Source organism: Daktulosphaira vitifoliae, unplaced genomic scaffold (genome assembly GCF_025091365.1).
Source record: "Daktulosphaira vitifoliae isolate Bord-2020 unplaced genomic scaffold, ASM2509136v1 Scaffold_5, whole genome shotgun sequence".
NCBI classification, from domain to species: Eukaryota; Metazoa; Arthropoda; class Insecta; order Hemiptera; family Phylloxeridae; genus Daktulosphaira; species Daktulosphaira vitifoliae.
The window spans coordinates 23,513,889-23,535,997 of NW_026099576.1; the positions used below are offsets into that span (position 1 = coordinate 23,513,889).

Here is a 22,109-nt window from a genome sequence, read left to right on the forward strand (position 1 = left end):
AAAGAAATAAGAGTTCATGTTGCTTTTAAAATATTTCACCAATTTCTCTAAAGGAAACACTATCTACAGATTTGCATCGAAGCGTTTCTTATGATAGTGATTTTAATCACTGTCAGATATCATCTATACTTGTCCCATCTATGCCTCGTCCACACTGTGCCTCGACCCCACTGTGCTACCGTTTTTTTATAGTGATTTTAATCACTGTCAGATATCATTATACTTGATCCATCTATACCACGTCACCACTGTGCCGCGACCCCCCTGTGCTGGGTTTTTTTTAATATTCGTATTTATCAATTATTTATTTATTTATTATACATTTTGAACCAGTTCGAAACATTTGGTCCATCGTGCCGCATTGATAAATTAATATATAATTTGATTTTGTAAGTTTTGTCATCGTCGTGCTCGTCGTCGTACGTTTTTCAATTAAGTGCGTAAGTGTACCGTCTTAAGTGCGTTTCGTATTTTTTATTACTTTATTTATCGTATAGTTCGCCATTCGCAATTAGTTCGAGATTCGTAAAATAATAGACTCGCTAGTTCTAATTCTCATCTCGTTCTATTTTTGGTGATACGGTAAAAACGCCCATAACTCGAGTAACGTGTGCTATAATAAGAACATCATTGGTTTTTTATTCCAAACCCTATATAGTACACTCGGAATTTAATCCAATAGAGCGCTATTGTAATCGCGTGATACAATTGACTATCTGAATAGATATTAACGTTACGGCAGAGCAAGTTCAGCTAAGCATTCGTCGTGGTCAGTTCAAAGGCCAACTATCACGATTTGTATTATTTGTTGAGAGAAAGAGTGGAGAAGAAAATATTGACACCAGTCAAATCATACTACGACGAGATAAAATATTGGAGGTGTGGCAAGATTATGAATCGGTACAAGCAGAAATAGAAGAACTTACGGGAATTACGGAAGAAACGGAAAAGTATAGAGAGGAGATGGAGAATATTTATTTTGGAGTCTTAGCCGAATGCGATAAACTTATAAAGAAACTATGTTCATCTGATAATATCAGCATTAATGATAGTTCCGTTCAAAATATTCAATCTATTCCTACTAAACCCAATACTATAAATAGTCAATTCGGTTCTTCTATAATCAAATTACCACCAATCGATCTACCTAAATTTTCAGAAGATTATTCTGAGTGGCAATCGTATTATGATATGTTTTCCACAGCGATCAACGAGAATAACAATCTCAATAATATGCAAAAGTTTTTTTATTTACGATCTTCATTAAGCGGAGAAGCTGCTAAGGTAATACAGTGTTTACCTACCAATTCTGACAATTATACAATCGCCTGGCAAACTCTAAAAGAGCGTTATAGTAATACTAAGTTGTTAGTTCAAGTACATACTAAGTCGCTTTTCGATTTAAGTCCAATATACCAAGAAAGTGCTGAAGAAACTCGACGTTTTCATGATATGTTATTGGGTCAAATTAAAGCTCTAGAGAATCTTGGTCAAAAGCCCGACTTGTGGGGGTCACTAATTATACATTTAATTACATCTAAATTGGACGTACAAAGTTTGCGTAGCTGGGAAATCGAATCACCAAGGTCAAAGGTAGTAACATTAAAAAATATTATTGTGTTTTTAGAATCACGTTTTAGAATGCTAGAAGCTATCGAATCGGCTAGCAAATTACAATCTAATAATAATATAAGCAGCTTCAGCAAGAAAAATTTTATTCAAAAAAAAGGTGATCGTAAAATAAATGTATTGTTTACAAGTGGCGGTAGGGTGACTTGTTATTATTGTAAACAATCGCACACTATTTATCGTTGTCCGTCGTTTTTAAAACTTACGGTAAATGAACGTATCAATAAAATTAAGCAATTAAATCATTGATTATTTGTTTAAGAGCACATGCAGATGAACAAATATGTAAGGCCCGTCGTTGCGCTAAATGTGGACGCGGTCATAATAGTTTATTGCACGTAAATTCGAAGACAGATAATGCGGGAAATTCAGATAATGTAGAAAGTATTATTGTCAATAAAGTGCCAGATAATATAACGCTACAACAGCCGATATGAACAAACGCGCACGCTTATCAAGGCAATTACAACAGTAGCCGCAGGTCAGTACTGCTAGCTACTGCCGTAGTACATGCGTATAATAATAAAAATGAACCAGTAGTGTGCCGAGTATTGCTAGACTCCGGCTCACAAAACAATTTTATCGCCGAGTCGATGGCCCATTATTTGAAATTGAAAAGAAAAAATGTAGCGTATTCTGTTTTTGGAATAAACGAATCACCGAATAATGTTAAACACCAGGTATCAGCGATTATTAAATCTCGCGTGTCAGATTTTAAAACAAACTTGAATTTTTTAAAACTTCCCAAGCTGACCAGTCTCTTACCACATTCGGGTATTGATGCGAGGGAGTTAAAAATACTGTCAGATATTATTTTGGCCGATCCGATGTTCAGCACACCGCAAAAGATAGATATGTTGATTGGAGCTGAAATTTTCTTTGACTATTCCGATTAAATAAAGACGGTTGAAAATGGTCCTGTTATACAAAAGACTGAGTTCGGTTGGATCGTGTCCGGTGCTATCTCAGCAAGCTTCACTACATCTATGCTCACAACTACTGTATTACCACACCAACAAGATGTAGTTGAAAATGATATAAACGCCCGAATTAATTTAGATGACCAGATAGCGAAATTTTGGCAATTAGAAGAGGTCAAAACTAAAAACGTTTTAAGTTTAGATGAAAAGGCGTGCCAGTTGCATTTTGAAAATAATACTAAACGGAATGAAAAAACTGATCATTATCCGGAAGCTTTTAGAGCGTTGCATGAAGATTTTTATATGGATGACCTCCTAATTGGTTCAGATACTTTAGAAAAGGTGGTCAAGTTAAGAGATGATTTAATATCAATCATGGAGAGTGCTGGTTTCAAGTTGAGACAATGGTGCAGCAATGAACCACTATTGTTAAGAGAATTACCTTTATATTTAAGGAAAGTTGATGACGATGTAAAAGAGCCTAATAAAAATATTACTAAAATCCTTGGATTATATTGGAATTACGAGAACGATTGCTATCAATACAATATAAAACCAATAAAAATATCGGGTCGATTTACAAAAAGACTAGTTCTATCCGAAATATCGTCGCTATTCGATCCACTTGGATTAATCGCTCCAGTAATAATTAGGTTCAAGATGATTATGCAACAGTTATGGTTGCGAAAAATAAACTGGAATGACGTTTTACCTATTCCATTACAACAAGATTGGTCAAAAATGTGTGTGGAACTGGAGCAAATTAATAATATTAAAATCAATCGTCTAGTTCTCGGCATCGAAAAAATTAAAAAACTAGAATTACACGTGTTCGCTGACGCAAGTATGCAAGCCTATGGTGCTTGTATATACACACGCGCTACAGACATTTATGTTAAAGTAGTAATATATTTATTGTGTGCGAAATCAAGAGTCGCGCCACTAAAGATAGTTTCATTACCTCGGCTCGAACTGTTAGCTGCGCTTTTGGCCGCTCGCCTTATGTCAAAATATGCACCAAAATTACAGTTACCTATGAATGAATATTATTATTGGACAGATTTGACACTGGTATTAAATTGGTTATTATCTCCGTCGTCTCGTTGGAAAACTTTTGTGGGAAACAGAGTAAGTGAAATACAAGAGTTAACGTCTGTTTCACAATGGAGGCATGTTGCGTCCAGCGACAATCCAGCGGACATAGTGTCAAGAGGCTGTTTTCCATCACAAATGAAAGGCTTAGATTTATGGTGGAACGGACCTAGTTGGTTGAAAGGGGAACATACTCAATGGCCTAGTAACTTTCAAGAACTTATTTCTAAAAGTGAATATTTGTCTGAAGAAAAAGTAATTACTAATTTATTCTTAACAACGGAAAATAATTCTTTTAATCAAATTTTTAAATTATTTTCTTCATTAAGTAAACTTTTACGTGTTGTGGCTTATTGTCTTCGTGTGAAATCTAATTTTTTATCGAGTGACACTAATATTTATGGTCCTGTTGAAGCTACAGAAATTGAAAATGCCCTTAAACGCTTAGTGAAGGTAGCGCAACAAGAAGAATTTTTTACTGAGTTTTGTGACTTAAAAAACTCAAAATTAGTGTCCAGTAATAGTAAACTTTTTCGTCTTAAATCATTTCTAGACAACGATGGTATAATCAGGGTAGGTGGTAGATTAAAACATGCCATCTCACTATCATTTTTTCAAAAACATCCGATAGTGTTACCCGCTGATAGTGCTTTTACAAAATTATTATTTCTGGATTAACACGAAAAATTATTACACGCCGGTCCACAAGCGATGTTAGCTAATATACGTTTGAGATATTGGCCGATTAATGGACGTAATATAGCCAGAAATATATCTAGAAAATGTGTCAAATGTTTCAAATACAAACCGGTTGTATTTGAGCCCATCATGGGTGACTTACCTAAGGACCGAGTCGAACCAGCGCGAGCCTTTGTTAAATGTGGCGTAGATTTTGCTAGTTCAGTGTTTGTGAGGTCTAGTTTGCGAAGAAACGCGCCTAAGACTAAAGCGTATATCAGTATTTGGGTTTGTCTTGTCACAAAAGCTATTCATATAGAATTAGTAGGCAATTTGACAGCGGAGTTTTTCCTTAATGCGTTACGGAGATTCTGTGATAGACGTGGTTATTGTACGGACGTGTATTCAGATAACGGAAAAAACTTTGTTGCGGTTAATCGACAACTTCGAGAAGTGCATGAACTTTTATCTAAACCAGAAGTTAAAAATGAATTAAGTAATAAAGGAATTCAATGGCATTTTATTCCAGCCCGTAGTCCTCACTTTGGCGGATTGTGGGAGGCGTCTGTTAAATCTGTTAAGGCACATTTGCTCAAATCGATTGGAAATGCTCTGTTTAACTATGAAGAGATATATACAATACTTGTTCGAGTAGAAGCCATATTAAATTCGCGACCGTTGACACCTTTATCCACGGATCAAAGCGATTTATCGGTTTTAACACCTGGTCATTTTTTGATAGGTGACTCTCTATCCGCTTATCCTGAACGTGACGTAACGAATATTATGGAGAACAGACTAACTCACTGGAGGAGTGTTGTTCAAATTACTCAAAAAATATGGATAAGATGGAAGAACGAGTATCTCAATCAGTTACAAGAGCGAAAAAAATGGTCACAATCAAATGGTCCTGGTTTGAAGAAAAACATTGTAGTTCTCATGCGTGATGAAAACTGCCCCCTTTAAAATGGTCCACTGGAAGAATAATGGAAGTTCATAGTGGTTCTGATGGCGTCATACGAGTGGCTACTATCCGTACAGCAACCGGTGTAAACAAACGAGCTGTTCGTCAATTATGTCCATTACCTTTCGAGGGAAATTGTACAGCAAGTTCAAATAATTAAAAATGTTTAAAATGTGTGTTTAGTAAATTATGTTAAAATGCTTATGATTTGAAAAAAAAAATAACAATAATATCTAGTCTAAATATTGTGATATAAATTCTTGTTTTTTTTTATGTATGTAATGTATTAATTATTATATGTATCTCTATTATAAAATATGTTCATTGTTAAAGTGTTCTGCAGTTATGTTTGTTGCTAAATGTAGTTACCATAATTTGTATTATTTATTTATATATTAATTTAATTATTTGTAATTTATTTAAAGCATGATATGTTAGTTCTAAGTTATAATTATTTGTTATTTATCCGAGAATGTTTTACAGAATTATTGTTTATATTTTTGGCCATGAATGTGGGTCAATTATTTGTCATAATCTTATTATTTATATGTACTTTATATTGATTCTATTCAAATGTGTTATTTCAAGGTAGGCGGTGTGTTCACGCTCGTTATCATGCTATTAAGAGATATCTATAATAATGATGGTCACCGACCAATATATAAAGTAGTTATGTTCGATCTACGTACGCGCGTGGACAAATCGCCAGCTTACAAGTAAATTATAATAAAACGATACAGTCCACTATTTTTAATATTCGTATTTATCAATTATTTATTTATTTATTATACATATTGAACCAGTTCGAAACACTATTATCTTTTAGCTTCGATGCGAAGGTATTAATTTTACTATGATGTGTTTTTTTTTTTTGCGTGTGTCAATTACCACTTTTTCTGAGCTCTCACCGAACGGATTTCTTTCAATAATACGTCAAAAGATCACAAATCGTATCTAATCGAAGACATTAAATTCAAAAATTGAAAAAAATTCCATCGTACCCGTAATTGGGGGAAACCTCCACAAAAATTACAAATTTAAAATAATTTTCCAAAAATTTTTTTACTTTAAAGTGCCATTAATTTTTTAAAAATAACTAAATCAATATATTTTTTTATATAGATGCATGATATCATTATCTTTTATTTCGTATTTTTTTTTTTATTTGACTCTTTACCTGGCCACAGGAGGGATTTTATAATGACAAATTTTTCACAAAAAATTAATTTTTTCAACTTGACTTTTGAAAATGTTCCGGAAAGTCTGACACTTTTATATATATATCTTAAATAAAAGCTAATATAATGTATTTTATTATGGAAAAAAATTTCGGACTTCTTTTTGTCTTCACGGTGAAAATGGCTACCAAAAGCTATTTTTGTGTGAAAATTTTATTATGCTATAACTTATTGAAAAGTGTATGGAACAACATAATTTTTTTATGAGAAATAATATTTTTTAATAATCCCTTTTTCATTCGACATACTTTATCTTAATCAAGATATTAATAATGAACTAGCAGATCATGTAGCTTTTGGAATAATATACACCAATTTTTTAAAATTAAACACTATCTAAAGATTTGCATCGAAGCGTTTCTTTTTGATAGTGATTTTAATCACTGTCAGATATCATTATACTTGATCCAACTATGCCACGTCACCACTGTGCCGCGACTTCTCTGTGCTGGGTTTTTTTTATTTTTATGTTTGTTCATGAAAATGTTCAGATCTTACTGGACCGATTTTAATGATTAATACGTTTAAATAATTCGATTTAAATCTAAATACCCTATGGTCACTGAAAATTTGTAAAAATTCTATTAATTTCAGTTATATAAAAAGGTAACTCGAAATCTAAATAAATAAATATATAAAACAAATACGAGTCATTGCAGTAGCGTAGTCAGTGACGTGGGCCTTGTCAAATTTCCGCCCCCTCCCACCAAGCCGCCAGACTACTTAATGACGGCCGGAAAGGTAAACGCGTATCGTAATGAAAACCGCAAAACTCACATTGTTCGTTGGGTGATCTGAGGGGTGAGTGCGTGTATTCCGATTCCATGGGTTTCTCCGCTGATCGCTGTTTCACCGCTGCTGATTTGGATGTTGTTGCTGCTACTGTGTTGTTGCCCCTCTTGTTATTGTAATCACCACTGTTACGCTATTGCTGCTGTTACTGTTGTTAAAACGACGTCTCCAACATGTTTGATGCTAAGTGTGGTGGTGTCAGCCTCTGTTCTCAGGCTGGCGCTATTAAAGTGAGTGTGTAGTTGGTCCGTGCTTTGTTGTCGGATGGTAATATGATGTGTGTTCAATGAGCGTTGTGCGTCCCACCGTGACATTAAAGTCGTAACGCAGTTTTTCACTATCTGTGATGATATTTGGCGCGTGTGTGGGTCGCGTGCTATATATAGTGTTAATAGATCTCCGTCGGGTAGCGTGTGCCGAGTACTCGCTTTCCAACAAGCTGTAGTGCGTCGCGTCGCGCCCAAGTGAATTGTACCAGCAGCGCAGTCCCAGGAGACTTCCTGTTCTGTTAGAAAGTCGTGTCCCAGGAGCACGTCACAGTACAGATTCTCTAGGATAACAGCCGTGAACTTTACTTGTAGATCCGCAATTTTTGTTATAAAGGTAGCTGTGCCGACCGTGTCTGTTGTGTAACCGTCAGCTGACCTAACCGGGAGTGTTTGTCCGTTGTGCACAATTCCAAATTTGTGAGCTATTGCTCGAGTGGCATATGATTTTTGCGCTTATGAGTCAAGCAAGGCTGTCACAAAGCCGTTGTTAAATTCCAGCTCCACGGCGGGAGTAGTAATTTTACGCGGACGTGTTTGTGCGGCAGTACTCAAGTGGTTAGCGGTTCGAACGCGGGGCGTTGAAACGGTGTGTTCGCCGGCAGTGTTAATTACCATAAACGGGTAAGCCGTTCCTGCCGTATTCCCCTCCCTCACGATGACCAACATAACGTTGGCCCGACTCGCGCTATAGTCGTGACAAGTATTTTGAATAAACTTATGGTCCTCATTGTGGATGAGGGGTGTGGTGGTGGTGAGTTGTGGTGCTACAGCATGACCACTGTTACGACAGTAGGGCTGTAGGGATGATGGTGAATTTGGTGTGAAGGTGGTGTGGTTGAATTTAAGGTTATTTAAAGTATTGACATTTTGATCGGAAAAAACCCCATCCATTTTTGTTACCGGAATAGATTGAATCGTCCGTTCGGTCGGCGCGCTGTTTATTGCAATTTAGATTTGAATGGGATTGTGGGCCAGCATAACTGGTCGGTGCTTTTCCAGTCATAGTGTACGTTATTGACCGTATTCCAATCGAATTAACCAAAAATGAAAAGTACAAGTGGTAGTTTGTTTTTGTTATTCGGAAATACGATATCAACAGTCGCGAGAATACGCGCCGCTATGCGTTCGTGTATGAACGTTAACAATGCTGGCCGTTTGTATTATTATTGTTATTGTTGTGATAATGTACTGATAAAGCACTATGACACTGGATTGTATGTGGGACAAATTATTACGTTATTAGTCGAAATATTTAAGATTCTCAAGGTCAAGGTTAATAATACAAACGGTTTTATGGGACCCGGTTGTTAAATGTAACGATCTCGCTATGGTATGATAGTACGTTTGATTACCCCACCTGCCTAGCGGTTTTATCGAAACAATTAAACGAGTGTATTGTCGATGCGGGTGTGAATATAGATACAGTAATCGCCAGAAATCCACTTGTACCGTGTTTAATAATACACAGAAAGTGGAAATCTATTATTCGCGCAATGGTTAATATCTATATGACCGTGTGGGAAATTCACTGCTGTCACCAGTGAACTGTGTGATTGAAATAATTTGGAGAAAAGTGAATGTTAAGGAAACCTAGCTGTCTTATTTGAAAAATAAAAATCAAGTCAGCAACTGGTTTTCTTACCTTAATCCAATGTAATACCGGGAAGCCAGTTGACACGACTTACGTCGCAAAAATGTGGTCGACACTGGTTTTGAGGGTAGAGACCAGTGGGCCGTTTATTAATGAGCAACAACAGGTTATTTTAACAAAAAAATAAAATAATCCGAGAAGATAAACACAATAATAATAATCTTAGCATAATATCGCGGTACTTTCGCTGGCGTGGACGACTCGATGTCCGACGTGATCCTTGGGCGACAAAAGGTTAGCAGCGTTGATGGCAACGGTGCGGATCGGTTCGTCAACGTTGTCACTCTCACAACGGAAAGAAGACTCTAGTATCATTTGCGGTGGGTCGTCGTCGGCCGTGCGACACTTGCTGGACTTGGCACCATAGCGTATGACATGCGGTGTTAGTCAGTCAAATACTCTTAGTAGGGCGACGGCTGATAAAGGTGTCACGAGTCGCGGGGCATCGTGTATAACGAAACGACACGGGCCGTATCATTTCATAACGGGGGCCAGAATAAAAATATCTACAAAATTCCATATTTTCGAATTTTTTTTGTTCATCATTTTATTTTAAAAATGAACATTGCTATCAATGATGGGGAGACCTGAGTTATTGTTAGATCAATGACAATATAGTTAAGTTCATAATTTTTTTAATCAATACCCAAAAACTGCATAAATCTGGTCAAGCAAGGTTCGTCAAAATTAGTTTTTTGTTGAAAATAAAAGAAATAGCCCAACTCCATCAAATAAGTATAAGTAGATAGAGCATTCTGAAACTAAGTAAATCTACACTGTTAGAATAGTGTAGAGCTAGCACCTAGTTAGTTATTTATACACTCATATATTACATTTTAATAATCAGTATTTATATTGAACATATAATATAATTTATTAGAAATATAACTAAATTTTTTGTGATTACTGCTTTATAGCAAAACATTTTCTCTAGCATGCTTACCAAAGTAATAAATTTAGGCTCCTTCCAAAAATAAATATTAAATACAACTTACAAATAAGGTGTATTCATTTTCATGGAGATAACGAAAGTAATGTGTATCAGCAATAAATATAGTTTAAAAAAACTAAAAAACACGCTTTTAAAGCAAATCGAACAAAAAAGTTNTTAAAAAAACTAAAAAACACGCTTTTAAAGCACATCGAACTAAAAAGTTAAAAATAATTTTTAAAATTAACTTAAAACAATAATGAACGAAAAATACTAGTATTATTGTGAAAAAAAGCGTCAGGCGCTCAATATACAAAAAATATGGCATAAAGCACCCTTTTTAGTTCGATGTGCTTTAAAAGCGTGTTTTTTAGTTATTTTAAACTATATTTATTTTTCACTTTTTAGTTTCATGTTATGATAGTAGTTAATATCAATATCATGGTTGTAACGGGTAACGGGAAATAAGGGTTCGATTCCGGAGAGGGAGTCCAAGAAACGGCTACCACATCCAAGGAAAGCAGCAGGCGCGTAACGTGGAGGTAGTGACGAAAAATAACGATACGAGAATCATCCTCCGTAATCGGAATGAATACACTACATATCTCTTAATGAGAATAAAGTGTATTAATATATAAGTTTTAATAGTAATTAGAATATATATATATTTAAAGGGACTTAAGTACGTAAACGTATCATGCATGAGGTATAGCCGTGTTTATGTGGGCGGGCATGGCGGAGGGAACATTATACACGAGGCATATACGGCAGCAGAGGCGTCGGCTGTAGGAATATATAAATGAATATTCCATATACGTATATACGTATAACTATTAATATATATATATATATATTAATATTAGCGGTGACGTTAGGAATATATAATCTTCGCATAATATCGCGGCACTTTAGCTGGCGTCGAAGACGCGATGTCCGGCGTCAATAGGTTAGCAGCGTAGATGACGACGGTGTGCGAGTGCGGATCAGTTTGTTGACTATGGGAAGAAGACTACGGTATAGCGGCGGGACTTCGTCGGACGTGCGGCACTTGCTGGACTTTGCACCGCGGCGTAAAACGACGCGGGGCTGTGTCAATTACAATAAAAATTTGTTATATATATATATATATAATTGATGATAAGCGCGCGTCTACGGGTTGGAAAATATTGTTCTCTACGAGTGGTGAGCGGGGTGGGGCGAATGCGTTACAACAGTATAGTCTCAAGGTCATACACGACGGGATACGCGACATAATAACACGTGCCGCGTGGAGTTACAAACTTACAAACGATAAACAACAAACAACAAACAACATACACGTGAAACTAATATAAGCGTGTTAAAAATAATTATTACTAACTCAGGCACGTATTAAAATGTAGCTGTTTAAAAGTAAGTTTAAAGTTTTGTTTGACGAACTATTTAATTTAACTGGAATAAATAATAACCTAAGAATATTAAGACATTTTTTAAATTATTATTTTCTTTTCAACAAATTAGTTTATGACTCGGATATTTGCTAAATATACTAGGTCAATTAATTAATTTTGTTGATTAACTCAGCTTTAGTTTCTAAATTTCACTATATAAAATATTGCATCCTTAAAAATATACCAACATTTTTGTGATATTTTTTCAAACATGTCAATTAAGTAATGGAATAATTATTTAATATTACGCTATCAGTAAATAAATTATAAAATCACTTAAAAGTGTCATTTTATCTCACAATTCGTCATCAGACTTGTTCTCAATCACGTCGAGGTCAAAAAATTGTTGACATTTTTTAAAATTAATTTTATTGCTTCATGTCAGATTATTATTCAAATTAATTATAAATAAATACTAATAATAATATATTCTTATTACTATTTAATACATAAGGTCAATTCAAATCATTATTTTTACAATTAATGGCCAAATTTTTTTCTGAATTTTGTTACTTTAGAATAAAATGATGATCAATTTTTAGGGTTGTTATATTAGTTTCATTATTGTATTAAATTTGCAATAAACTACTCGTGAAAAAGTAAAACAATGACAATCCTACTCCATTTGTTATGAAGACGAATAAAAAATATATATCCTATGAATCATTTAACAAGTTTTTAAAAATTATTGAAATAATAATTTACTAAATAGAACTAAACAACTAAATAATTAAAATTAACAAATTAGTGAATTTATAAGTCAATTTATTAAATTGTTGTTTTATCAAAGGTATACAACATGTTTCATTAAACTTCATATTCTTCTAATTTTTTTTTATTTTTTAAAGTATAATATACATATTTACTCTTTCAAGTTCTTTTTTCAGTGAATAAAACTGTGAACAATTTAAATAGTAATATTTCAATCAATATAAAATATTTTTGGAAAATTTAGACAAATAATGATCTGTTTTACATCCTTCTATTTCCCAACTTAAAATGGTACAGAAGGTGGTGGCCCTCTTTCACATGTTAGGGGGTAAAAAATGTTTCTTGGCTAGACCAATGATGGACGGCACAGGTATTATGGCTGGCTTGCACCAGAAACCATACACTACCAATGAGAAAATCACAAGAAAACTTCATTGGCACCCTTGGAATTAAACCCAGTACCCCATACTTCCAAACATATATATCTAATTACTAGTTATTTAGACAAATAAAATTAAAAAATTAAAGCTATAAAGTTTGCTTGTTAAAATATAATTATAATATATCATTAAATTATATTTAATGAAAATTTTATAAAAGTTATTGGGTATTTTTTTTAATAAGGATTTTAGGAATCTATTTATTTAATAATCTCAAAAATTCAGGCAGATCAATATAGTTTCAAAAATTAAACAATAAAAAATTTATAAATAAATACCTTATTATCTCTTATTTCTTGATCTTCGCATATTTTAAACTTATAATTTTCATTAAAAAAGGTTTTTTCAACTTTGGCAATTTGTTTATCGTTGTCCTTAGATTTAATAAACTATTATAACTTTTATATTCTAGACTATTTCCCTAAAAAAATTTATACAATTAAAAAGAAAAATTTTGACAAATATTTTAAAAAAGAAATAACTTATATACAAATTAAAGAATCAAAATACCTCCACTATAACAAAAATCAAAACACTCTCGTGGCATAATTTTTTTATGATAAAAAGTTTCCAGAACAAAATATAGATAAATGATAAAAGTAAAAGTTTTGAATAAAAAAAAATTTAATTCACCTTCATCAAAAGAAAAATGCAAAAAGTATTATTAATCAAATATATTTAAAATAAAAATAAACTTGTAGACTTATAATAGAAATATTAAACAGATATATTTTCCTTTTATCATGGAGTATATATCTTTTACAGATAATTATCTAAACAATTTTAGCTTCAATGCAAAAATGAGAAGGTATTAATTTTACCATGATGTTTTTTTTTATGCCTGTTGCCACTTTTTCACAGGTCTCACAGGACCAATTTCTTTCAACAATACGTCAAAAGATCACAAATCGTATCTAGTTGAAGACATTACCCTCAAAAATTGAAAAAAATTCCCTCGTTCCCCGCAAATGGGGAAAATCTCAAAAAAAAATACAAATTTAAAAATCGATAAATTTTGTCATTTTTTTCTTAAAACTGCCATAACTTTTTCAAGTATTAAAAAATCAAAATAATATTCTTTTATACTAAAATCTTAGATATTTCCCTTTCATTTGATATCATTTTTTTGAAAATCTAACACTTAACCTGCTCACTGGGGGGGGATTTAAAATAGCAGCTTTTTTTACAAAAATTAACTTATTCAACTTAATTTTTGAAAATATTCAGGAAATACTGCGTCCTTTAAACATATATTAAATTAAAGATTATTTTATGTACTATAAAATTAAAAAGAAAATTTGTTCCGACGACCTATCTTCTATGCGCAAATGGCAAAAGATCTTATAAGGGCAATACACTGACTTTCATAAATATTATACATTTTAATTGACACATAATAAAGTTCATAAGACATTCATAAGATTCAATAACTTCAATAAATATCAAGGATCCCATCACTTTTCGTGAGAAGAAATTTTTTATTCATGTTAATACTATTTTACTATGTGCTTTTTTTTATATATTATAAAAAAATTTATAATATATAAGTAAAAGAATTACTAATCTGGATATAATTAAAGAAATAGAAGTTGCTTTGTAATTATACACCAATTTCTTAGAATTAAACACTACTAATTTACATCAAAGCGTTTCTTATGATAGTGATTTCAATCACTGTCAGATTAAATCTATACTGGACCCAACTATGTCAAGTCCCCACTGTGCCGTGACCCCATTGTGCTGGGTTTTTTAAATATAATTGAAATCTCAAACCCTTATATTACCAAAATTAATGTCTTATAATATTTACAAAATAACTTACAATGGACCAACAGGTCTGAGTGCATGGGCATTATGTCCACCTCAATAATAACTAAAACTACAAAATAACTTATTCAATTATGATTAATGTAATCGTTCACAAAACTTATTAATATTCAACAAATATATTTTTATTTAGTATTAAATAAGTCAAATATTTATAAATTTATTTTTGTGGACATTTTTTTTTATATTTTATTTATTATTTTTCTTACTTTAATTGAAATACCTTGAATTACATCATCAGGTTCAATAACATTACCAACACTCTTAGACATCTTTCTACTATGTGCATCTCGAATCATACCATGTAAAATAACTTTCTAAAAAGAGTAATATAAACTTATAAATACCAAACATAATTCTTTAACTAAACTTGTTTGTGAGTAACTAATTGTTATTTGAAAAGCTTGAGGATTTATCCATGAAAGTTTCAACACATTCATAACTAATTGTTATTATTGTATTATTGTTATTATATCATAATAATAATAATTATATACGAATAATAATTTATAATAATAAATAATTATATCGTAATAATAATAAAAAACTTAATTTTTTTAACGTTGCTGTGTTTTTTTATTGACTAAATAATAATAATAATAATTTTATTCTGTACAATATTATACCTTAAATGGAAGTGATCCTGTCAATCTTCTGACTATTAATCATTTATAAAAGTTTAATTATTTAGGAAATAAATTTGATAAATTATTTTTTTTTTTAATCAAACCTTTTCTGGCCATCCAAATGATGAAAATGGAAGTAAAGCTGAAGAAAACCAAGTATCCAATACGTCTTCATCTTGTTTAATTTTTAGCTCATTTCCTTCTTTAGTAGACAATTGCATTTTGTTTTTTAGTTTTTCTAATGCTTCTTCAACACTATGTGCTGTTATCCAACCATATTTAGATTCAAACAATGGTAATCTATGACCCCACCAAAGCTGTCTAGATACACACCAATCTCTGAAAAAACCTCAACATACCCATAATTATAAAAACTAAATCACACATTTAGAGAAATATTTTTTCGTTTAAACACAACTATACTTACTTTGAATTATCAAGCCATGAAAACCATTGATTGTGATAGTGTTTAGGTTCTATGACTAAGTCCCCATTTCGAAGAGCAACTGATGATTTTTGAGCCATATTTTTACAATTAATAAACCTACAATTAAAAATGAGATAAGATGTTAAATTTAAAACTAAGGAAAATATACATGCCATTGTAGTTTTGGAATATATTCAATTACATCTCTTGTGCGGCTACAGACAGGTATTAACATTTTGTGATCACAAAACCCTCTTAAAAGATTCATATTTTTTAAACGATTAATTATTGCCTTTCTAACTTCATATCTAGGTAAACCCTATTAAGTAATCAAAAAAATGTTATAATTTTAAATTCATCAAATTTGTTACTAAATCACACACCAATATACTTAAAAATTCAAAAAATGAACATTGTTATTGTTTTATATTGTGCACACATTTTAACCCTCCTATACATAAAGTTATACCTATATTTTCTTAATTTATTTGTAAGATAACATTACTGTGTACAATGAAGTTTTACTTGCCTTTTTTTATAGATGAAGAAAATAACAGAAGACAATTTGGGCTTTAACAATATAATAATAAGCAAAATTATACTTAACTTACATCAAATTCTTGATCTTCAAAATTTATTCTACCGGATTCATCTATTACTGATTTAATTGGTAAATTATGTTTTATTGCTAATTCATAGTCAAATATGTCATGAGCAGGTGTTACTTTTACAACGCCTGTAAATAAAATACTAATTTTTAATATAATACTAATAGTTGTAATACACTATCAATAAAATATTACCTGTACCAAAATTCTTATCAACAGAACTATCAACTATAATTGGTATCGTACATTTTCTAAAAGGATGCCAAACTAATGTGCCAATAAGTCCTTTGTATTTACCATCTTCTGGATGTACAGCTAATGCTACATCTCCCAAGATTGTCTCTGGTCTAGTAGTGGATACAACTATTTCTTGATCTAAAAATAAAAATCAATAAATATGTATTAAACAATGGTCTCTGTTTTTAATTAATACTCTAATTATAAAAAACTTGTAGGTACAATTTCAACAAAATTTTTGTGGGAGCTTATTATATCTAACATTCTCCTCTCAAATATTTGTTTAATTTATTTATGAGCTAATTTTTAAATTAGAGTGGCTGTGCCCCTCATATCCCTACTTATTTCAGCCTATGACAAAACTCAAAAAAAAATCTACATATAGTTAAATGTAGATTAAATTGTATGAAGAGTTATAATAAAAGATATTACACTAATACTTAACTATCTAACTTACCTGAGTTGTATAATTTATAAGCAACATCAGTTAATACACCAAACTCAACAGGGCTTTGATAACCAGGAACCGCAATGTAAGTTTTCCCTGGTATTTCTTGATAATCAATCTCAATATCAGAAACTGTTGACTGTAAAGTACAACACCAATTTACTAGTGATTTCTTTCGATATAGAAGTTGATCATCAAATAATCGTATAATAGCTTCATTAACAGCTTTATTTTGTTTCTAAAATAAATTAAGAATATACTCATTAATAACAGGTAGTATAAATAGCTCAAAATTATATTTATATATGAAGTATGTTCTCACTCTTAAATTGCAGAAAGAATGTCTACCAAAGAGCAAAATACTAAATGTATTATTTATACAATACCAATATCATTTATGAGAAATTTTCTGAACAGACTTCTCATTGATTCTGAAGACTATCAACTCTTTTAAATTTTTTAATATAATTCTCTTAATTTAAATATTAATAATAATAAATATAACTAATAATTAAGAAAATACCACAAAACAAAGTTTAAAGGGCGTGTCAGAAATAAATTCAGGATTTACATATTTAATTATTAGAATAAAAATAACTAAAAACATCATCTAAAAAATACTTTATTGTGTTATTTATAATCTCATGTGTTAAAAATTATATTAAGCATTTGACTTCTGTGATTGTATCTACAGAACAAAAACAAAAGATTNCTTCTGTGATTGTATCTACAGAACAAAAACAGAAGATTTATGAAAATGTTGTTCAACACAATTTTTTATTTTCAAGGAATTATAGCTACTGAAGGAACAACCTTTTGTCTTATGCATGATGTCTCAAACAAATAATAATGTCATAAAATACATGTTTTTTAGGTTGATATATTAATGGAAGCCTTTAATTGCTTGAAGCTTATAAAGTTAGATGGGAATATTACTACCAGCTTGAGATAAATATCTTAGACATTGACATTAAATCACGAAAAAGGAGTTGAAGACCTTGTTTTATTCATTTATATCTTAAATTGTTAGCAAAAAAAGTCTAATTCTTAATAAATGATAAGGATTATTTTTAGGGTCCCATTAATTCTAATTTTTTTTAGTTGCCATAAAAACTTATTATGGTTTTGACAATATTATAAAAAAAAAAAAAAAAAAAATAGAGATATATAAGGTGTGCGCAAAAAATAACGGGAATTTTCGTTTTTTGAAAAAAATATTTATTTATTTGACTACATTTATGTTGTCGCCTTCAAAAAAGTCCCCATTAGATATTATGCACTTATGCTAAAGCTTGTGATCTTCAACATCTTCACTATCATCTTGGAAACCCTTATAAACTCGTAAACCCTAGCTTTACTCATGGCAGACTCACCATAGGCCTATGTTTTAGATTTCACATAAATTGTTACCCTTAATTTCATTTTTTTACACAAAATTTTAAACAAATCTTTTGATCCATTTTTTTTAATGAACAAAAATTGCCAAGCTCATAAAAACAAGTCTAACTGTCAGCGGCTGCTACTGGCAAAGTAAAAAATGGATCCAACTGAAAATTTAATCATACTTCAGGGACATGTGTACCAACTATATGAAATTTTTTTTTGTTAATTGGACTTTCCAAACCCATGAAATCTAAAAATTCCCATTATTTTCTGAAGACACTATATACAAATCATCAATATCCATACTAACATTATCCATTGTGAAAAATTCTCTATCCCAATTTAAAGTGACTCCAAGATTTACTAACTGATTTTTTATCACTTTCATTTTTTCATTTTTCCATTTTTCCATTTTTCCATTTCATAATTTCATTATTAAAAGCATCTCTACTAAGATCATGCATGGAAACTTTTTTTTTGGCATGTAGTTTTTTTTCTACAACTACTTGAGTGGCAATACCTACATGGTCAGTACAAGGAACCCAAACTACATCCAAACCATTCATTCTATACCTAAAAATTAAAACTTTTTAATTTAAATTCAAGTAAGACAATGTAATTAATGAAGAAAAATAATAGACACTTATTTATCTTATTTACATAAATACATTCTAAATGAGTTTTTATAAGGTTAATATAAAACAACTATAAAAATTTGTACCAATAGGAAATCATAGGTCAAAACATCTTGTACACTACAAATAAGAATTAACAAATCTAATAAAATTTACTTTGAAAAATCAAATAGAAACACGTTACAGTCTTTTGTATTTGAAATTAAATTAAATTTTGAATGAATTTTTTAATGTTATTTTACAACTTAAAATAAATAAGGTTAAACAGTGTAACATTGTCTTATAAATTTTTATAAACTCATATTGTCAGATATCTGTATAATAATAATAAACTTATAAGTATAATAATACTTAATACTGTATAATAAACTGTAATTTCTGATAAATTTAAATTACAAAAAATGTATTATAATAACATGAATTCTCTTTACTCTTGATTAGATCTATAAGACAGCCATGAGATTTCTTACATAAATGATACCACCAAATCATGGTCCAATTATAATTGTATCAATAAGAATAAACACAAGAAAAATTGTTTTTATTTTAATCACTATTAAAAGAACTGTTAATTATAAACTATATCAAATTCAATTTATTCAACTGTAATATTTATGAAAAAACAACTATAAAAGTCATAATAAAAATATGACATGTTTTTGTTTAAATTTTCAATTAAAGTTTGTCCTCTAAAACCCTTATAGTTATTTTTTAAAAATACAAAATTACCATAACTCAATGTATAAAGTCATAAAAAAAATTTGTAATATAAAACATTTTTATATTAATAATAATTTTCGAGATAGTCTGTAATATGAAATGTTGTTTACTCTGTAATCAATAACACCTTACCATCGTGAAATTACATCTTAAACTGTCGTGGTGAGTGCATGACCTAAATGTAAAGATCCAGTGATGTTAGATGGCGGAAGAATCATAGAAAAAATATCAGAGTATGCAATTGAAAGTTTTGATTTTGTACAATGAGAAGAAATATTATTAGATATTTCAACAAACTTTGGATCATATTTTGGCGGTATTATTTGATTTTCTCCTGTTAATAATTAAAATATCAAATTGAATTTTCATTAGTAATTTAGAATTTATTAAAATAAATATTACCATATTTAAAATCGATAGAGTAAAAAACACAACCTATCGTACGAGGACTTTTAAAATACCTATTTCGAATTAGAATAATATCCATTTTCAGTAACTGTCATTAAATCTATTTTAAAAATGTTTAATACATTTTATCAATATAGAATACAAATTTCAAGAAAATTAATTTATGTATTAACTATATCTTTTATAATTGAAAATTTTGTACTTTAATATAAATTATACATTATTTAAATTATGTTTAAAGTCTAATAAATATTTCAGATAATATATTTTTAAAAAAAATTTTTATGAATTTTACTGAATATCGAACATGTAGAATCAATGTTTAAATAACATCGTTATCTTTCTAGTTAAATTTGAAAAATCTTGTAAATGTGATGCATTATTAAAATGATAGTAGTGATAGGAATTAATAATTCTGTTGTAATCATAGATAATAAAAATTCTTTATTATCTATGGTAATAATTGCGAAATGATGTGGTTTGATAACTTAATTGATAATATAATGTTTTTTAAATTAAACCAACTTTATACATGAAAGTTTTTATAGGATTCAACTATTATGAAGTAATAAAAAAATTGTGATTATTCAGAAAATTATACTATATCTTTTTTGATTTCTTATACATTGTATGAATTAAATATAAATCCATTTATTGTAATTACAGTAATCTTTGTTTTAATTATGTCATCTAAGTAAGTTTTTCATACATAATATATTTGTGTGGTCTGTAAATGGGATATGATTTTAGATATATTCATATGTATTTGTTTTTTATCTTCAAATTGTCATTATGTAAGTACTATTTCTAGTATTACTAAAATTTCAATCTGTTTTTACAGTTCTGTATGTATTTTTTAATAAATGTGCCAAATAGGCACACTGTGTAGGCTTATTATTGTGCATGTGTATATTTTAGCTATATTTTTTTTATTCCTTTAATTTATTTGTTTTGCTAGTTTTTATGATTTTATAATTGTGAATATGATAAATTATTTATTATTATATACATGATTAAAATTAATTTTTTTTGTAATAATTAATTGTTTGTGAATTCTGTTTTAATTAACACGCTTATATTAGTTTCACATGTATGTTTGTTTGTTTGTAAGTTTGTAACTCCACGCGGCACGTGTTATTATGTCGCGTATCCCGTCGTGTATGACCTTGAGACTATACTGTTGTAACGCATTCGCCCCACCCCGCTCACCACTCGTAGAGAACAATATTTTCCAACCCGTAGACGCGCGCTTATCATCAATTATATATATATATATATAACAAATTTTTATTGTAATTGACACAGCCCCGCGTCGTTTTACGCCGCGGTGCAAAGTCCAGCAAGTGCCGCACGGCCGACGACGTCCCGCCGCTATACCGTAGTCTTCTTCCCATTGTCAAAATAACATCGTCAACAAACTGATCCGCACTCGCGCACCGTCGTCATCTACGCTGCTAACCTATTGACGCCCGAGGATCACGCCGGACATCGCGTCTTCGACGCCAGCAAAAGTGCCGCGATATTATGCGAAGATCATATATTCCTACCGCCACCGCTAATATTAATATATATATATATTAATATTTATATGTATATGTTAATATTCATTTATATATTCCTACAGCCGACGCCTCTGCCGCCGTATATGCCTCGTGTATAATGTTCCCTCCGCCATGCCCGCCCACATAAACACGGCTATACCTCATGCATGATACGTTTACGTACTTAAGTCCCTTTAAATATATATATATTCTAATTACTATTAATACGCTTTATTCTCATTAAGAGATATGTGGTGTATTCATTCCGATTACGGGGGATGATTCCTGTATCATTTTTCGTCACTAGCCGTTTCTCAGACTCTCTCCGGAATCGAACCCTGTATTCCCGTTACCCGTTACAACCATGATATTGATAGTAACTATTATCATAACATAAAACTAAAAAGTAAAAAATAAATATAGTTTAAAAAAACTAAAAAATACGCTTTTAAAGCATATTGAACTAAAAAGTTCAAAATAATTTTTAAAATAAGCTTAAAACAA

At 30.7% G+C, this 22,109-nt stretch overlaps 3 protein-coding genes and 2 long non-coding RNA genes across 9 annotated transcripts in view; 2 read left to right on the forward strand and 3 right to left on the reverse strand.

Annotated features, from left to right (window-relative positions):
• Positions 1-20,249, reverse strand: part of LOC126906586 (valine--tRNA ligase-like) — a 143,687-nt gene extending 123,438 nt beyond the window's left edge. Inside the window, exons 1-2 of one of the 3 annotated variants that reach the window (XM_050687231.1) lie at positions 20,059-20,249; positions 19,832-19,990 (exon numbers count right to left, since the gene is read on the reverse strand). In XM_050687231.1, the coding sequence (XP_050543188.1) occupies positions 19,832-19,990; positions 20,059-20,143 (244 nt within the window). In that variant the 5' untranslated portion in view covers positions 20,144-20,249. Of the gene's footprint in view, positions 1-18,611; positions 18,875-19,788; positions 19,991-20,058 lie in introns of those variants that run through there. The other 2 variants (XM_050687234.1, XM_050687232.1) reach the window with 2 other exon arrangements.
• LOC126906606 (dynactin subunit 6-like) overlaps positions 1-22,109 on the forward strand; it is a 142,228-nt gene that overhangs the window by 117,509 nt on the left and 2,610 nt on the right. Inside the window, exon 1 of one of the 3 annotated variants that reach the window (XM_050687275.1) lies at positions 20,567-20,758. The exons of the other annotated variants lie outside the window; for them this stretch is intronic. Coding sequence (XP_050543232.1) covers positions 20,748-20,758 — 11 coding nt within the window. The 5' untranslated portion in view covers positions 20,567-20,747. Of the gene's footprint in view, positions 1-20,566; positions 20,759-22,109 lie in introns of those variants that run through there. 3 annotated transcript variants of the gene reach the window in all.
• The window catches only part of LOC126906603 (calexcitin-2), a 106,653-nt gene that overhangs the window by 32,940 nt on the left and 51,604 nt on the right, over positions 1-22,109 (reverse strand). The gene's annotated exons all lie outside the window — the stretch shown is intronic.
• LOC126906612 (uncharacterized) lies at positions 11,244-18,730 on the forward strand. Its single transcript, XR_007704289.1, has 3 exons — positions 11,244-11,556; positions 16,167-16,295; positions 17,793-18,730. It is a non-coding gene; the product is annotated as an uncharacterized LOC126906612 (long non-coding RNA).
• Positions 12,378-15,152, reverse strand: LOC126906611 (uncharacterized). The gene is made up of 3 exons (XR_007704288.1): positions 14,782-15,152; positions 13,024-13,166; positions 12,378-12,490 (listed from the first exon to the last, which is right to left on the reverse strand). It is a non-coding gene; the product is annotated as an uncharacterized LOC126906611 (long non-coding RNA).